This window comes from Echiichthys vipera (genome assembly GCF_963691815.1).
Source record: "Echiichthys vipera genome assembly, chromosome: 22".
Classification (NCBI taxonomy): Eukaryota; Metazoa; Chordata; class Actinopteri; order Perciformes; family Trachinidae; genus Echiichthys; species Echiichthys vipera.
The window spans coordinates 1,459,629-1,479,239 of NC_139847.1; the positions used below are offsets into that span (position 1 = coordinate 1,459,629).

General features: G+C 50.1%; 1 protein-coding gene across 1 annotated transcript; it reads left to right on the plus strand.

Annotated features, from left to right (window-relative positions):
- Nucleotides 1-17,927, plus strand: rbm46 (RNA binding motif protein 46; the record flags this gene model as incomplete). Its single annotated transcript, XM_083936861.1, has 9 exons — nt 1-157; nt 1,605-1,785; nt 1,872-2,028; nt 3,844-3,973; nt 5,670-5,767; nt 7,044-7,467; nt 12,145-12,344; nt 13,023-13,125; nt 17,680-17,927. The coding sequence occupies 9 exons, from the start codon at nt 1-3 to the stop codon at nt 17,925-17,927; spliced, it is 1,698 nt and encodes a 565-aa protein (XP_083792987.1).
- Nucleotides 17,928-19,611: the final 1,684 nt, after the last annotated feature.

A 19,611-nucleotide genomic window follows, 5' to 3' on the forward strand; every position in this document is an offset into this window, starting at 1 on the left:
ATGGAAGCAGAGTCCGGGAAGATCAGCCCGCTGGGCGGCGAGGACGAGTTCAAGGCATCCTGCGCCAAAGAGATGGCGCTGCTCGCCCTGATGGAGAAGACGGGATACAACATGGTGCAGGAGAACGGACAGAGGAAGTACGGAGGACCCCCGCCAGGTAGGGGTGTGTGTGTGTGTGTGTGTGTGTGTGTGTGTGTGTGTGTGTGTGTGTGTGTGTGTGTGTGTGTGTGTGTGTGTGTGTGTGTGTGTGTGTGTGTGTGTGTGTGTGTGTGTGTGTGTGTGTGTGTGTGTGTGTGTGTGTGTGTGTGTGTGTGTGTGTGTGTGTGTGTGTGTGTGTGTGTGTGTGTGTGTTGATTTACTGGATGATCTGCACCAAGTTTGGTCCTGGATGTTTGGACATTGATGTGCTTTTATTGTGAAGGACTGAAGTTTGGTCCTGGATGTTTGGACATTGATGTGCTTTTATTGTGAAGGACTGAAGTTTGGTCCTGGATGTGTTGACAACATTGATGTGCTTTTATTGTGAAGGACTGAAGTTTGGTCCTGGATATTTGGAGAACATTGATGGGCTTTTATTGTGAAGGACTGAAATTTGGTCCTGGATGTGTTGACAACATGGATGGGCTTTTATTGTGAAGGACTGAAGTTTGGTCCAGGGTGTTTGGACAACATTGATGGGCTTTTATTGTGAAGGACTGAAGTTTGGTCCAGGGTGTTTGGACAACATTGATGGGCTTTTATTGTGAAGGACTGAAGTTTGGTCCAGGGTGTTTGGACAACATTGATGGGCTTTTATTGTGATATAACGGTCACAGGAAGCGCTGATAAGAAGCCTGAAGCTGACCGCTCTCCGCCCTCTGCCCTCAATCCTCCGCCCTGTGCCCTCCGCTCTCCGTCCTCCACTCTCCGCTCTCCGCCCTCTATCCTCCGCCCTCAATCCTCCGCCCTCTATCCTCCGCTCTCCGCCCTTCGCCCTCCATCCTCCGTTCTCCGCCCTCCGTTCTCCGCTCTCCGCCCTCCACTCTCCACTCTCCGCCCTTCGCCCTCCGCCCTCTATCCTCCGCTCTCCACCCTTTGCCTCTGCCCTCCGTCCTCCGATCTCCGTCCTCCGATCTCCGCCCTCCGTTCTCCGCTCTCCGCCCTCCACTCTCCGCCCTCCGTCCTCCGCCCTCCGCTCTCCGCCCTCCGCCCTCCGCTCTCCGCCCTCCTCTCTCCGCCCTTCGCCCTCCGTCCTCTGCTCTCCGCCCTCCACTTTCCGCCCTTCGCCCTCTGCCCTCCCTCTTCCGCCCTCCTCCTCCGCTCTCCGCCCTTCGCCCTAGTCCTCTGCTCTCCGTCCTCTCCTCTCCGCCCTCTGCCCTCCGCTCTTCTAACGCTTGTGTCTCTGGCCCACAGGTTGGGAGGGCCCGGCCCCTCCACCCTCCACCCCTCCACCCTCCGCTCTTCTGACCCTTGTGTCTCTGGCCCACAGGTTGGGAGGGCCCGGCCCCTCCACCCTCCACCCTCCGCTCTTCTGACTCTTGTGTCTCTGGCCCACAGGTTGGGAGGGCCCGGCCCCTCCACCCTCCACCCTCCGCTCTTCTGACTCTTGTGTCTCTGGCCCACAGGTTGGGAGGGCCCGGCCCCTCCGCGGGGCTGCGAGGTGTTCGTGGGGAAGATCCCCAGAGACATGTACGAGGACGAGCTGGTGCCTCTGTTCGAGAGAGCCGGCCGCATCTACGAGTTCAGGCTCATGATGGAGTTCAGCGGAGAGAACCGCGGCTACGCCTTCGTCATGTACACCAACAGGTGAAAACGAGCGTCATCACTGCACTCAAACATGAACTCCTTCTCCTGATTGATGACGTGTTGGTGGTTTACGGGTCGTGCTCCAGAGAGGCGGCGCAGAGAGCCATCCAGATGCTGGACAACTACGAGATCCGCGTGGGGAAGTTCGTGGGCGTGTGCGTGAGTCTGGACAACTGCCGCCTCTTCATCGGCTCCATCCCCAAAGACAAGAGGAAGGACGAGATCCTGGAGGAGATGACCAAGGTACGACGCAGAACACACACACACACATAAAAACAATACATGACTCGAAAAATAGAATCGTCTTTGTCGTTGCTCCAGTACGACGAGATTTACAGAACAGTCCTTTAAAACGCAGAAATAATTTCACATTAAAAGCATCAACAAGAAAAGACTAGACCTTTAAAACGACACATTTAAAACTACAAGCTTACGCACGCACGCACACACGCTTACACACACGCTTACACACACACACACACACACACACACTTACACACACACACACGCACACACACACACGCTTACACACTTACACACACACGCACACGCTTACACACACGCTTACATACGCACGCACACGCTTACACACACGCTTACACACACACACACACACACACACACGCTTACACACACGCACGCACGCATGCACACGCTTACACACGCTTACACGCACACACACGCACTTACACACGCACACACACACACGCTTACACACACACATGCTCACGCACACGCTTACACACACACACACACGCTTACACACACGCTTACACACACACACACACACGCTTACACACGCACACACACGCATTCACACGCTTACACACACACACACACACACACACACACACACACACACACACACACACACACACACACACACACCTGAGCATCATGGACCATCATAGGTAAAGGTGTTTGCGGTGTTCCGCGCTGTTGTAGCTAAATACAAATTTAATACATTAATAAACCGTTAAATGAACCAAAATAAAGGCATTCAGTCTGCCTTTATTTACTCACCGTTTTGGATTAATCACCCAATTTATTTACTTTACTATTTTTACTTTTATCTTCATTTTTTAATATTTATTTTTTGATTTATCTGAAATTTTCTTTTAAATGTATTTATTTATGTTTCCATGATTTTCCCTTTTATTCATTTATTCATCCAAACTTATTAATTTCTATATTATTTTTTACGTTTATTTATATTTTAAACATTTCTTGGTGCATTTCTTCTTGATAGTGAATAAATAATAAAAACATGAATAAAGAAAATAATACATAAAAAAAATACAGAAAATAATAAAGAAAAAAATACGTTTAGGGAAATAAGTGGAGGTGAAAACGCAAAGGGAAGAAAATAAATGAGAAAAAGTATAAAAATATACAAACAGGGGAATTAATACAAATGTAAATAAAGAAGCAAATTAAAAAATAAATATTTATATTTTTTCACATTTTATCAATTAATTAAAACCTTTGTTTATTGTTAATATTATGTTTTTCACCTTTCATGAACTTTTCATTTATTTATGTAATTATTATTAATTATAGCAGCTTCAACAGAAACTGTGTACACCCAGAAGCATCTGTTTCCTGTTTTCATAAACAACAACAAAACTGTGTGTGGGTGTGATCTGGGCGTAACCATGGAAACGCATCAGCTCTCTCTAACGAGCAGAGTGATTAAGACGTGGAGTAAAAGGGTTTTTCTGACGCCGACGCCTTCAGGGAAAGTTGTAAACGTTCAAATCTAAACGAGCAGCTGAATGTAGAGCGTTTAAATGACGGCGTGTGTTCGGATCAAAGTTCCACCGCGACGCCCCGGACAAAAGTATGTGGACGCCCCGACAGCACCAGCACAGTTTAACAGAGACATGTCTGAAGAGCAGCCGCTTTAATCATGTGGTTAAGAGCTGAGTTTACTGACATGTTTTTAATGTTTAACATCACTCACTCACTCAGTCAGTCAGTCAGTCACTTTATCGGCCTTCACACACTCTCATTACTGCGTGTGTGTGGGTGTGTGTGTGTGTGTGTGTGTGCGTCCAGGTGACGGATGGCGTGGTGGATGTCATCGTGTATCCCAGCTGCAATGATAAAAGCAGAAACCGAGGTTTTGCCTTCGTAGAGTATGAATCCCACAAAGCGGCAGCCATGGCCCGCAGGAGGCTCATACCAGGTGAGACACTGTGTGCATGTGTGTGTGTGTGTGTGAGCTCATGTTCCTGTGTGTGTGTGTGAGCTCATGTTCCTGTGTGTGTCCAGCAGAGGGCGCTAGAACACAGCAGCAGCAGCAGCAGCAGCGTCAGCAGCAGGAGACAGTTGAATCAAAACAAACTGAACATTTAAACCTTCATGAGGATGAAGTTGTAGCTGCTGATGGTGTTCCTAATAAACTGGACACTGGTGCCTTTTCTTCGTGTGTGTGTGTGTGTGTGTGTGTGTGTGTGTGTGTGTGTGTGTGTGTGTGTGTGTGTGTGTGTGTGTGTGTGTGTGTGTGTGTGTGTGTGTGTGTGTGTGTGTGTGTGTGTGTGTGTGTGTGTGTGTGTGTGTGTGTGTGTGTGTGTGTGTGTGTGTGTGTGTGTGTGTGTGTGTGTGTGTGTGTGTGTGTCACCATGGTGAAGACTCCTTCCTGGGGTCCCTAAGCAAGACTAACAACAGTTCAAATAGAAATCACAAAAAAAATACAAATTAAAATACAAAACAAGCGATTTGATCATCCCCATAAAAAAAACGTCAGATCATGAAATAAAACCACTTTAATGACTCATCAAAAATGAGCCCTAATCTGAGATTAGCGAGTTCTTTTTGAGCTGCAGGACCTTAGACCTGGTTTCAGGACAGAAGTCAAGACTGAGGATGAATAACAAGCCACACATGCACTTTTTCTAATGTTTGAAACACTTTTACTGACTTTATTCTTTATATAAATCTAGACCCAGATACTGTTTCATCAGCAGTCTGGCTTCTCAGTAGCTGCACCGACATCTGATCAGACCCAAGTTCAATTACATTTATTCATTCATTCATCATCAACCGCTTATCCTGGGGTCGGGGTCGCGAGGGGGCTGGAGTCGATCCCAGGTGACATCGGGCGTGAGGCGGGGTCCACCCTGGACAGGACGCCAGTCTATCACAGGACACATAGAGACGAACAGAGACAGACAACCATTCACACCTACGGGTGATTTAGAGTCATCAATGAACCCAACACCTGCACGTCTTTGGACTGTGGGAGGAAACCGGAGAACCCGGAGAAAACCCACGCAGACACGGGGACAACATGCAAACTCCACACAGAAGGGCTTAGAAATATTCAACTTTAACTTGTTTGGAGGATATCAGCGTTACCTCAAAGTGAAGTGTCTTATTAACTTCTACAAATGGCATCATGTACAAACATAGACTAGAGGAGAGGTCCACGGCAGCTCCATCTGTTTATTAAATGCCTCCTTTGTTTATTTATTGTGTTGCAGCTGTTCTCTCAGATCAGCTCTCACCTGAGTGGATACAGAAATAGATTTATGTGAAATCACCGGAAGGGAATCAATCAGCCAATCACAGCTGCTGATGAACCTGAACGTTTAATTAACCCAGCAGGGGGATTATGGCGAACATTTGTACTGAGGTGTGTGTGTGTGTGTGTGCGCGTGTGTGTGTGTGTGTGCGTGTGTGTGTGTGTGTGGCCAGTTCTGTGAGTGTAAATCAATGTTCAATGCTGTAAGGCATCAGTTAAATACAGCACACTGATTAAACAGCAGGGTTTCCTCCTCAGGACGTTCGTCAGCAGAGGACGTAAGCTCCAGTTTCCACCACAGGAGGAATCAGAGAGTCCAGATTTAAAGAGTTGTGAGTGTGTTTGCTGTGTCCGACAGGAACCTTCCAGCTGTGGGGTCACTCCATCCAGGTGGACTGGGCCGAACCCGAGAAAGACGTGGACGAGGAGGTCATGCAGCGCGTACGAGTCCTTTACGTGAGTCAAAGTGGTGTGAACGAGGAAACCTTAGAGCCTTTAACTCTGGAGCAGTCCGGAGACAACGGGGCTCCTCCTGAGAAGCATCCAGCTGCCGAAGCGGAAGCCCCTGACGTGACACAAGCCCCTGACGTGACAGAAGTGATGAAGCATTTACGTAGCAGCAGAATGCTAGTTACCTTGTAGTTAGCTAGGCAACATTATCAGCTTAGCAAAGCTCACCTTGTTTTTAAATGTCTCCGTTATTATCTGACAGCGAGTATCTTCAGAGAAACTGAGTTTCTGGTGTCCTACGTCACTTCCGTCGTGCCAAGGGCATCCGCTCCGGGGCTGCAGCTGGAAAGTGCTGCTCCTCCTGCACACAGGTCATGTTTTAGGAAGAGGCCTGTGAGATATTCAGCAGGACTCAGCTAAATTGAGAGGTGACCGATGTGGAATTTTGGGGCATATACCGCTTTTTTTTTTTTCATGAGCTCAGCCGATGACCGGTCCAGACTGTGGTACAGACTGCCAATGACAAATGTTAAGAGTCTATTTTAAAAATGAACTTTATTGAACTTACTCCAGCAACAAAGAGCTGTCTTTGTTCGCCCGTCTGTAATTAATGACGGGTTAAAACTACGGGAGAACGCAGCAGCCCACACGCATGTATCGGTCCATCACTGATATTAATATATCTAGTCCAAAATTTAGCATCCGTGAGGAACTCGGAGTAGAGCCGCTGCTCCTTTGTGTTGAAAGGAGCCAGTTGAGGTGGTTCAGGATCATCTGGTAAGGATGAACCCTGGGCGCCTCCCTAGGGAGGTGTTCCAGGCACGTCCAGCTGGGAGGAGGCCTCGGGGAAGACCCAGGACCAGGTGGAGAGATTAGATCTCCACACTGGCCTGGGAACGCCTCAGGATCCCCCAGTTAGAGCTGGTTAATGTGGCCCAGGAAAGGGAAGTTTGGGGTCCCTGCTGGAGCTGCTGCCACTGAGACCTGACCCCGGATAAGAGGCTGAAGATGAGATGAGATAGTCCAAAATTCAGATGGATAAGACTTCTGAGTCTACCTGCACACGCTGAACCTTTTGATTTGTCACCCTTACGTAGAGCGCTGTCATGAACCATAAGTGAAAAGTGCTTAAATGTGACTTTGGAAAAGGTGTCAGAACCGTGCATAAAGGAAAGAACATCAATAAAGAGTAGACGTTAAATATATATGTGTGTGTATATGTGTGTGTGTGTGTGTGTGTGTGTGTTTCATAAACACTGACTCCGTCCTGTGCATGCTGCAGGTGCGTAACCTGATGCTGAACACCACCGAGGAAACCCTTCGTCAGGAGTTCTCCCGTTTCAAACCGGGCTCCGTGGAGCGGGTCAAGAAGCTCACCGACTACGCCTTCGTTCACTACCGCTGCCGCGACGACGCCGTCACCGCGCTGAGCCTCATGAACGGGGCGCAGATCGACGGAGCCGTCCTGGAGGTGACCTTGGCCAAACCGGCCGGGATCAAAGACGGCGGCGTAGTCGGGAGGAGGAGCAACAGCAGGGGTTACCTGGGAAACAACAACGCCGGCACCGCAGGAGGAGGAGGCGGGGCGCTCGTCCTGCACAGGAGCAACGGAGGGATGATGGGAGGAGCTGGGGACGCATGCTCCCCGCTGAGAGCCGGGCCCCTGCCGCCGCGCCTGGGAAACCCCTTCTACACAGGAGCAGCAGGTGAGTGGGTGGAGGACGGAAGCTGCCTCAATGACGAATAATATAATAATATATAATAATATTTATGTACCGTATTTTCCGTCTTATTTTGAAACTTTTTTCATATATAAGGCGCACCACATTATAAGGCGCATAGAACAGACGCTGCAGTGGAGGCTGGGGTCACGTTAAGGACCGCCTCTAAACTCATTGATGTTAAGTTGGCGTGCTAGCGCTGTTGCCTTCAGTGGAACAGTGATCGTACAGACTCTTCTACTTGCTGCTCTCTGTTCAACAACCCACTGTTGGAGTTTGTCCTCCAGCTGCAGCCGTCTCTCTCTGTTTAGTCTTCTTTACTCGGCGCAGGTCGTCTTGTTGCTTCCTCCACTTCGGCACCATTGATTGGTTCATGTTCAACTCTCTGGCTGCTGCTCTGTTCCCGTGTTCTACTGCGTGACTAATGGCCTTGAGTGTAAACTCTGCGTCGTAAGCGTGTCTCTTAACAGGAGCCATTTTGGGCTCTTTACACAAACACACACATGGAAATGAAACGGCACGCTTCACACAGTCGTATATCTCAACATGCACCGCGCATTTTTTACATTAAATGATGATTAATCACATAAATGCCAGAGACTCAAACATCTCATATGTGAGGACTTATAATGAACACGTATTAAATAATAATTATATAATCTATAAAGATAATTACATCTAGATTTCACTCCCGGCGCAGTTTTTCAGAGTTCATGTGACTTTGGAGAAACTTTCCACAGCGTGAAAGTAAAAAGCAGATTTCAGCCAATTAAAAATGTTCATGCGCCGCGAGAAAGATCTGTGAGTATGAATCCTGGTCCGGAGCAGAAGGATCACTTCAGTCGGAGCTGCAGCCTGAAGCCGTGCTCCTCCTGACTCAGCACTTTCTGCCCCCTGAACGCCTCACAGAGCGTTCACACACAGACGTGATGAGGATATCCGACTTCTCCCGGGTCGTGTCCTGGAACTCACACTTAGTCTCACACTGAGACGCGGTGTACTGCCACACTGTCCAGTTCTACGCACACTGAGGGGTTTCTCTCCCGCCTGACTGGAACCATCTGAGACGGCGTGTACTGCGACACTGTCCAGCTCTACGCGCAGTGAGGGGTTTCTCTCTCGCCCAACTGGAACCATCTGAGACGCCGTGTACTGCGACACTGTCCAGTTCTACGCGCACTGAGGGGTTTCTCTCTCGCCCGACTGGTGGGAACGAACCACCAATCTCTCGAATGGAGGACGACCCACTCCTACACTGAGCCACAGTCCCCCCACTCGGCTTAGCTCTGGTAATATTTGTGTGCGTGGCACCAAGGCCGTGACCCGGGTCGTTGTCATGAACCCGTGTTGACTGGTTTGATTTGAATCGACAAGGGGAGGCTTCAAACACAGCTGAGTTACCCTCCATCCCACCCTCGTTAACCTTCATCCCACCCTCGTTATTCGACGAATTGACCCAAAACATATTTTCTTTCTCTGGAAAAGTTCCCTCAAAACTGCTTAAACATCTTTTCTTTTAGCAACAACAACCACGCCCCCGGCTGCAAGAGGAAAGTGTGTGTAGAGCTCCAGCGCTGAAAGAATCAATATCACTTTGTGCTCGTGCGTCCAAACACACCGAAGTGGCTCCTAATGAACTGCGCTCCCACCTGTTTGTTTGGCTCTCTGCTGCTCTCCTGTACGTGTGAGCCGCCCCTTCACTTTGTCTCCTCCATTAAAGAACACATTCATCAAACGGCATCGATAATGATCTGGTGATGAGGCAAAGCTCCTCTGTCCTGACGCCCGCAGACATTTCTGAAAATGAGAAAAGTTTGAGAGTTAACTCTCCCCACGAATGGCCTGTGGAGTATTAATGAGAGGTGCGATGACATCGCAGTGAGCCCCGACGCGTACCGCTGCAAGAGAGCGACGCAGGGAGGGAGGAGAGTGTGTGGGTAGAGAAGAGAGAGACTCCTGAGAGGAAACAAAGGAAAGAAGAATCACTTTTGGAGCTTGGACGGATTTCACAGATGGAGAACATAAAAATAATTTAGATGAATTTAGATGATTTAGCTTTTAGCTGCGTTCATTTGCAGATATCTGCTTACAGAGACGTCTCTAAACTCAAACTCCATGAGGTCTGATGTGATGTGATGTGATGTGTGTGTGGAACGTTTCTTGACCCTCGTTGGAGGAAAAGTTGACGGTTCACACAGTAGAGCGTTGGGCTGTGCCATCCCAACCCTGAAGGGTCCTGTCTTCCTGGAGGACGACGACTGAAACCGGTGCTGGACACACACATGGTCTCTGTGCTTCTCTTGGTACTTTCCCTGCCAACCGGTCCAGAGCACAGAGCCCGGTCCGTCCGACACTCTTGGTTTTCCAACTCCCTGTTCTCAGGACTTGCTGTTTGCTCATGATTGACACCAACCGAGAAAAAAAGAAAAGATGGAGGTAAACAGGAACAGGAAGAGGCGGGACCCAACTGCTAATTGTCTGACGATGATTTAGCTTTTCTCTGCATTCATTTGCAGATATCTGCTTACAGAGACGTCTCTTAACTCAAACACCTGGACCCTGGTTGTTGAGACTGAAGAAAGGTCCATGAGGTCTGATGTGATGTGATGTCTCCCACTGGAACCTTTCTTGACCCTCATTGGAGGAAAACGGTTCAAGTTGAGCACGGTAGAGCGTTGTGCAGTGCCGTCCCAACCCTGAAGGGTCCTGGAGGAGGACTTAAACCGGTGCTGGACACACACGTGGTCTCTGTGCTTCTCTTGGTTCTTTCCCTCCCAATCGGTCCAGACCACACGTGCTCGTACACGTGCGCACGCTCGTGCTCGTACATGTGCAAAAGTGCTTTACTAAAGCCCACCTCTCCCAAACGGGCCGTGGACGGCAAGCGTGCCGCTCCTAGACGCAGTACGGTTGCACTCACACTGAAACGTGCTTGGGCACGGTACGGAGGGACAGTGTGAGCGCCCTGAGAGTCCAAAGCCCCAAAATATTAAGTTGTACTATCCTCGAAAACAAACAAAACTAGAAATCTGGACATTTGAGAAGCTGTACCCAGTAAACCTCCTGCAGCAGTAACAGGCCGTTCTCTGAATCCCTTCTTATCGACTTTGTTTCACGTTTGTCACCAACTCAGCTCCTCTTCACGACTGTCAGGACCATCCAGGCTGTCATGTTGACTCTGCTGTCAGAGCAGCGTTAGACGCTGACACGTGTCTTCGGGACGTGTTGAGAGATTTGGAACAAACTGGATTATGATGTTTCGGAGCCATTTTTACACCTCAGCCCGGGAGTCATGTGCTAGAGAGCGGATTAGTCAGCAGAGGGAACAGATCTTTAAATTTAGGAGCTCATCAGCAGAACCGAGCCCACGGTACTTCTGCTGCTCAGTTCACTGTTTAAACAATTTAATGAAGAAGAAGCACGAGGAGGGGACGTGAAGTAGCTGCTTAAACTGTTGAACTGGAAAACAACAAAAAGACAATCAGTCATTTCCCTGATTTAAAGCAGCGTTCACTTCCTTTGAACCGACTTTCAGATAAAGTTCGTACACGTGTTGAAGTGTTGCACGTCGACACAGAAGCATTAGCTAATGAATGTACTCCACACATTGATGAATGACTTCATTAGCATAAACCGGGTGTGTTTCATATATCATGGTGATTATAGCAGCTCAAGTGTTTTGTTTACTGTCTCCTCGTGTGAAGGGCGGCCGACAGGCAACGCAAGCACTCCTGAGGAGATGTTTCATGTTTTAATGGTATTTATCGCTGTTTTTCCTCAGACACAGTTCAGAAATATCTGTAATTTATCTTATTTTCATAAGCCTGTCCCTATAAATCAATTAATCAATGAACGGCATGATAACTTTTAATGAGCTGGATAAGTTTTCCAGCCGTGGTCGTTTCCGTGTTTCCCGTGTTTCCTGGTGTCCGTCTGTCACAGAGGTTTCACTGCGGTGCGTCTGTTTCCACTGAGCCTCTCTCTTCCTCCTGTAACGAGGACTTTACCCTCGTCTGGTGACGTGTCGCTCACTCAGCAGCACGGTGTGTGTGTGTGTGTGTGGGGGGGGCCCTAGAGTTACCCAGAGTGCAGCAGGAGAGCCCTGTGAGGAGCAGCTTAGAGGACACGCTAGCTGAGATCTGGAGGAATAAAAACAAAGATGGCGTTGGTTTCAAAGTGAACGCCACAGCTGCCGTGTGGGAGCTTCAGGTTCATACCCAACGACCGCGATGAACCACTTCACCTGAGCCACTGTGACACTTGGTGTCTCTGAAACAGGGTCCACACAGGCCAAGGTCTCTAAAACAGGGTCCACACAGGCCAAGGTCTCTAAAACAGGGTCCACACAGGCCAAGGTCTCTAAAACAGGGTCCACAGAGTCCATAAAACCAGTCCTGAGTTCTCTGTAGAAACAGGATGTACAGAAGCACAGATCTGCCATTACACTGTCATGGGGCCGTTATTTACGTTGTGCAGCGGTCACATGATCAGGTTCAACAGAGGAGACACTGAACTGCGTCTGACCGCACAAAACTATGATCATGAATTACAAACATCAATAACAGTACCTGCCTAAAATATCTCGATACCACCACGTCACCTGTGAAAGCCGTGATTGATGGATTCGTGTGTGTGTGTGTGTGTGTGTGTGTGTGTCCTCAGAGGATCCAGACCGGAGTGTGTTCCCCCTGTTTCCCGGGACCCCCCTCAGCCCGACCAGCCTGCTGTCGCTGAAGCAGAGTCAGATCAGCTCCGCCGTCAGCCTGCTTGACTTCCACTGCCGCAAAAACTACTGGCTGCAGCCCGAGTACCACCTGTACTCCACCCCGGGGCACGACGGGAAGCTGCTGCTCCTCTACAAGGTCTGTGCCCCCGCACCCACACAGCATCACACTAGAACCGCTGTGCCCCCGCACACACACACAGCGTCACATTAGAACCTCTGTGCCCCCGCACCCACACACAGCGTCACATTCTAACCGCCGCGGGATCGAACAATACGCTGTGAAAAGAATCAAATACATGTGACAAAAACGATCTGTTTTGATTTTCTACCTCTGTCTTAATTCCCCCTAATTATTCATTTTTCCCTTTATATACATTTTATTAACTTCTAAATGTATTTATTTATTGTTTTCGCATTAATTTTTTTAGATTATATTTCCATTTATTTACTTTTAAGTGTTTTTATTTTTCAGTATTTTCCCTTTTGTATTTTTTACATTTATCTTATATATTCATTATGAAGAAATACGTTTGGGGAAATAAAGTTAGGAAACTTGCAACTGGAAAACTCTTCATAAAATAAATAAAAGATGACTCAATATTTATATAAATATATAAATATTATTATTCTTGGCATGTTTAATGGCATTGATTTATTTATTTGTGACTTTGACGGCATGTGTCCAAGGACAAGAGATTTATGTGTGCAGTCGTGCAGAGAGAAGTAAATACACACATAAATGCTCAACGTGTGTGTGTGTGCGCGTGTGCGTGTGTGTGTGTGTGCGTGTGCGTCTGTGTGTGTGTGCGTGCAGGTGGTGCTCCCGTCAACACGAAGCACCTACCTCCCAGACATGCTGTGTGTGCTGCTGGACGACGCTAAAGAGCTGGCTGCACAGACGACCCTGTGGAACTTGGGTACACACACACACACACGCGCACACACACACACACACACACACACACACACACACACACACACACACACACACACACACACACACACACACATACGCACGAAAGATTGTGACTAACAAGTCGTACTATTTTGATAAAAAAAATGGACGTGTAGAGGATCATCCAGCCTTATTCGCTCAAGTCTGTGTGAAAAAAAGTGAACAAGTGAATGAAACGTTACTAAACTGGACCAAACCGGTTTCAACTGGACTGGAGGACCAAACCGGTCTCAACTGGACTGGAGGACCAAACCGGTTTCAACTGGACTGGAGGACCAAACCGGTTTAAACTGGACTGGAGGACCAAACCAGTTTAAACTGGACTGGAGGACCAAACCGGTTTCAACTGGACTGGAGGACCAAACCGGTTTAAACTGGACTGGAGGACTAAACCGGTCTCAACTGGACTGGAGGACCAAACCGGTTTAAACTGGACTGGAGGACCAAACCAGTTTAAACTGGACTGGAGGACCAAACCGGTTTAAACTGGACTGGAGGACCAAACCGGTTTAAACTGGACTGGAGGACCAAACCGGTTTAAACTGGACTGGAGGACCAAACCGGTTTAAACTGGACTGGAGGACCGAACTGGTTTAAACTGGACTGGAGGACCAAACCGGTTTAAACTGGACTGGAGGACCAAACCAGTTTAAACTGGGCTGGAGGACCAAACTGGTTTCAACTGGACTGGAGGACCAAACCGGTTTAAACTGGACTGGAGGACCAAACCAGTTTAAACTGGACTGGAGGACCAAACCCCAGTTCTACGAGGACGCGCTCAACCTGGGGTTCACAGGTTTGATTCCCCTTGGGTAGCGGCGTCAGGTGTAAACGTGGCGTGGGTGAAGCGTCAGCGTTTGTCTCAGAGCGTTAAAAAAGCGTCCTCACCAAACTTCTTCTTCTTCTTTCCATTAAAAGAGTTTTTTTCTGAGTGAAGAATAAAGTTTAAAAAACGCTGACTCATGAAACGGAGTTAATGATGCAGCAGAAACACTTTCCACGTTTGAGCCGACGTCGTAAAGGAAACGCTTGTTTTCTTTTTATGGCGTTAATTATCGTCGCCTGCTGCGACACACCATCACTCTGCTTATGCATCTGTGTTCAGACACACGTGTGCGGGCGCGTGCTGCGCGGGCCGCCTGTGGACGAAGCAGCACATTCATCTGTGTTTGCGTTATTACAGTTTTCCGCCTCAGCGTCGTCATTTTTCACACTCATCCTCTTTATTGTTTCCTCTTCTGCAGAAAAGTAAATTACACTGGGGTGGAAAAAATAGATAAATAAGTCGCTCAGTAGATGAATTAATAAGCTTTTAAATGAACCAAATAATATTAAATTAATTCAATTAAATTCAGTTTTATTTAAAGTGCCAAATCATAACAAAAGTGATCTCAGGACACTTTACAGAGTAGGTAAAGACCACACTCTATGACTTATTTATGATTTACAGAGACCCAACAATTCCCCCGTAGAGTACGGTGGCGTTGAAAACCTTCACTATAACAGACAGGAACGTCAGACAGACCCAGCTCTGTGGAGGACGCACATCTGTCTGCACCGGAGAGAGGAAGAGAAGGAGAGAGAGAGAGAGAAAAGACGGACATCTGTCTGCACCGGAGAGGAAGAGAAGGAGAGAGAGAGAGAGAGAAGACGGACATCTGTCTGCACCGGAGAGGAAGAGAAGGAGAGAGAGAGAGAGAAAAGACGGACATCTGTCTGCACTGGAGAGAGGAAGAGAAGGAGAGAGAGAGAGGAAGACAAAGACGGACAGATGGACAGAGAGACTGACACACTTCCAGAGATGCAAGCAGCCAGCGAGTAACATTAACTATAATAATATCTATAGTAATGTGAACATGACCCACATGTTATGGCTGTTAAAACAGCAGAACAGCAGGAACACGCACATCCAGGGTGACAGAACATGAAAATGAAAATAATTATGGTGGCAAACATGATCAATGATGAGTAGCAGCAACAGCAGCTTCGATACAGCGAGACACCACTGATGGTGTTCATATGGTTACAAATTTTATAATTTATAAGACTAGTGACAGTTTATATGACTAATAGTCGTAACAGGAAGCGTCAAGCAGGACCACTGCAGCAGCCACCACCACCATCAGCAGAGACCTGCACACAGGACCACGGCAGCAGGCACCACCACCATCAGCAGAGACCTGCACACAGGACCACTGCAGCAGCCACCACCACCATCAGCAGAGACCTGCACACAGGACCACGGCAGCAGGCACCACCACCATCAGCAGAGACCTGCACACAGGACCACGGCAGCAGGCACCACCAACATCAGCAGAGACCAACACTCAGGTCCACAGCAGCAGGCACCACCAACATCAGCAGAGACCTGCACACAGGACCACGGCAGCAGGCACCACCACCATCAGCAGAGACCTGCACACAGGACCACGGCAGCAGGCACCACCACCATCAGCAGAGACCTGCACACAGGACCACGGCAGCAGGCACCACCACCATCAGCAGAGACCTGCACACAGGACCACGGCAGCAGGCACCACCACCATCAGCAGAGACCTGCACACAGGACCACTGCAGCAGGCACCACCACCATCAGCAGAGACCTGCACACAGGACCACTTCAGCAGGCACCACCACCATCAGCAGAGACCTGCACACAGGACCATGGCAGCAGGCACCACCACCATCAGCAGAGACCTGCACACAGGACCACGGCAGCAGGCACCACCACCATCAGCAGAGACCTGCACACAGAACCACGGCAGCAGGCACCACCACCATCAGCAGAGACCTGCACACAGGACCACGGCAGCAGGCACCACCACCATCAGCAGAGACCTGCACACAGAACCACGGCAGCAGGCACCACCACCATCAGCAGAGACCTGCACACAGGACCACGGCAGCAGGCACCACCACCATCAGCAGAGACCTGCACACAGGACCACGGCAGCAGGCACCACCACCATCAGCAGAGACCTGCACACAGGACCACTGCAGCAGGCACCACCACCATCAGCAGAGACCTGCACACAGGACCAAGGCAGCAGGCACCACCACCATCAGCAGAGACCTACACACAGGACCACGGCAGCAGGCACCACCACCATCAGCAGAGACCTGCACACAGGACCACGGCAGCAGGCACCACCACCATCAGCAGAGACCTGCACACAGGACCACGGCAGCAGGCACCACCACCATCAGCAGAGACCTGCACACAGGACCACTGCAGCAGGCACCACCACCATCAGCAGGGACCTGCTATTTTAATAAAAAGCGATGATCCTCCGGCTCTTTCTTCAGTCGACAGATGAAAGCGATAAAACGTTATGATCCCGTTTCCCTGAGTGTAGAAGAAGAAGAGGAGGAGGGAAACTCCACCTGCTGCAGCTCCAGCTCCTCTTCATCAGGTCATGGAGCGACTCTCTTCACCTCACACGCCGACACTGACACAATCCCCCATCATGCCTCTCTCAGCTGCTGCTCGTGTTTGGGAGATCGTCCCTCCATCAAGAGAGAAAAGCCGAGTTTCCCTGAAAGTGTCTCTGAGGGACGGAGCTGGAGTGCAGCCCGGGTTCAACCGTCCGTGCGGACCCGCAGAAGAGAGCCCCAGAGCCACGTCCAGTGACAAACGGGGCATTTCAGAGCGTGAGGAGGCGAAGAGACGCCGCAGAAATGCTTCTTAAGCTCTCTAACGTCCCCGCGGTCCGAAGCTCCGGCCGCAATTAAAAGTGTTTTTTTTACTTCGGTCGCCACACGAGACTCTGAGAGAGTGGAGAGTGCTGCTGAAGTACTGGAGTCCGCCCCGTGGTGGACGCTCTTCATCACACTCTCTTTCTCTGCATCCATTTTTTATGGCGCTCGCAGCTTCAGAGGGAGCTGAACGCCTCGGCCCCTCTCCTCCTCCTCCTCCTCCTCCTCCTCCTCCTCCTCCTCCTCGTCTTCCATCCCTCCCTTCTCTCCTCCCGCCGCTGCAGGAGGTCGTGTCTTCTGATCTCTTTATGAATTTGCAGAAGGCGTTAATGATAACTGTGACTTTGATCGCACCAATCTGACGATGACTCTGAAGTCAATCCTGTATTTCTGCTTCACACACGTTTGTTCAGGGCGCCCTCCCACTGTGCCTCCGTCCCGTGCCCCGTGCTTTAGGGTCCTTGTCCCCCCCTCCAGGCCCGTTTGTACTCACACTACCTGGGCCTCGGAGAATGCTTCCTGCTGCCTATACGTCATCACGCCGTAACACGTCACACGCATTGATGACGTCATGGCGATGCGTGGCTTTGTTTCCAGATCTTTCCGTAGACCTCGGAGTTTTTGTGCGAAACAGTTTATTTAACATTCATGATGAATCTCTCTCTCTCTCTCTCTCTCTCTCTCTCTCTCTCTCTCTCTCTCTCTCTCTCTCTCTGTCTCTCTCTCTCTGTCTCTCTCTCTCTGTCTCTCTCTCTCTCTCTCTCTCTCTCTCTCTCTCTCTCTCTCTCTCTCTCTCTCTCTCCACCTCCCCGTCCTCCAGACTCGTCCTTCCTGAGCGCCGCTTCCTGTGACTCCCCCTGCAGCAGCGCCTCTCCGCCGCTCGCCACCCCCCCCTCTGCCACCAGTCCCGGGCTGCTGACCGGCGGCGCCTCCTGCTTCCCTCCTCCTCCTCCTCCTCCCCCTCCCACTCCTTCCCCCTTCACCCTCTCCCCCCTCTCCCCTCTGTCCACCCCGGTCGCCTCCCAAACCCAGCGGCTCTACATCAGCGCAGAGTCGCCTTTCTACTGACGGTGAGACGCACTCATCCTATCGTTCGTCTGTAGTGACGCGTCACGTGACCTGGGGCCTCCTTTTTAAAACTGTGCGTAGGATCCTTCCCAAATCATCGCGTTCGCACAAAACCATGGAAAAAGAGAGATTTATAAAACATCGCCTGTTGAAATCGCGCCTGGAGCAGGTGACCGTAACCATAGTAACACCTGGGTGTAGCCTTTTTAAATGCGTGAGCATGTTCATCATTAACCTGGGATCTGAAGTCGCCCCACACTTGGGATTTGAACGACGGGGGGGTCGTCTGCGACCACGGTTTCATGTTGTCGTCATTCGGCCCAAAGTTCTCTCTCTGTTCGCCGGATCGATCCCCGGTCGTGCTCGAGGGGGAAACATGCAGGGTGTTCTGTGTTACGGCTACGCTGCCTCTTCTGCTGCTCTCGCTCGCCGGCTGCTGCTGTGGACATGCGAGCCGAGCCCAAGGCCAAACGCTCCAGGGGGGGACTCTGACTTTAAGTTTTAAGCTCCGCACCACAAAACAAGACTGTGCGTCCGCCATATTAACGCTGTCATTCACGGGCCGCGGTCCACCTCTGTACCCGCCCAGCAGAGCCTGCACCGTGACGGTTCGGTACAAACACGTGTTTCGTTCAACCCCCGGTGTCTACCCAAGCTTCCAAACAACACACTTTTGCGTCCCTCCACCTCCGCAAACCTCCATTTCCTTTCAAAGAACCGTTTTCTGCCTGTTCATGAATCAAACGTCCTATTAACGCTGTCTTCTACAGGCCGCGGTCCACCTCTGTACCCGCCCAGCAGAGCCTGCACCGTGACGGTTAGGTACAGACCTCTAGTGTCTACTGACGCTTCCAAACAACACACTTTTGTGGTGCTCCACCTCCGCAAAGCTCCTCCATCTCCTTCTCGGAAAACGGTTTTCTGCCTGTTCATGAATCTGACGTCCTCATTGAGACATTAAGCGTCCGCGTTCATGAGCTGTTTAACATTAATGTCGTTTATGGACGAGAGCGGGAGGAAAAGTGGGACGACACAGGACGGAGATCATCCCCGCACAGTTCCCCGCAGGTGGAGTTTATCAGTGTTCATAAAGGAAAGACTGCGTGCAGGAGTTTCTCCGCGCAGCACGTTCACGGGTCCACGGGGACGCAAAGTTCTGGATTCTACGCACAGTTTTAAGAGCGAGACCGCTGGTGTCAGAGGCGGCGCTCACTGCCGACCCTCGTCTGTTCCTTAAACCTCACTTCGGTCCGATGACGTCAAAATGTCACGTGTCGTTGCAGGAGACAGCGAGGACCCCGAGGACAAGGAGGAGAACGGGTGTTTACTCTGACTCCGGCGACCCGCTCCCGTCCTCCGTCTGTTTGTTTCTCTTTGAACTTTAATCTGAGGCGAGGGAGGGGGAGGCGCCCGGCCGCTCCGCCGCTTCTCCTCCATCACCCAAACTAAAGGGGAACAGATCGACTCTGTTTGGACGGACGGGAGATTAAACGTCCTCCGTCCACCTCTGTTAAATGTCACAGCGTCGGCCCGCGTCTCGTCCCCTCAGCCCACTTTCACCTCAGAGTACCCAGAATGCAACAGCGGGGACACGGGTGTCATCAGACTTTTACACGCACACACAGATACGGAGGCTGGAAGCGCCAAAATAAAAGTAACAGATTAATACGCCACAAAAATATTT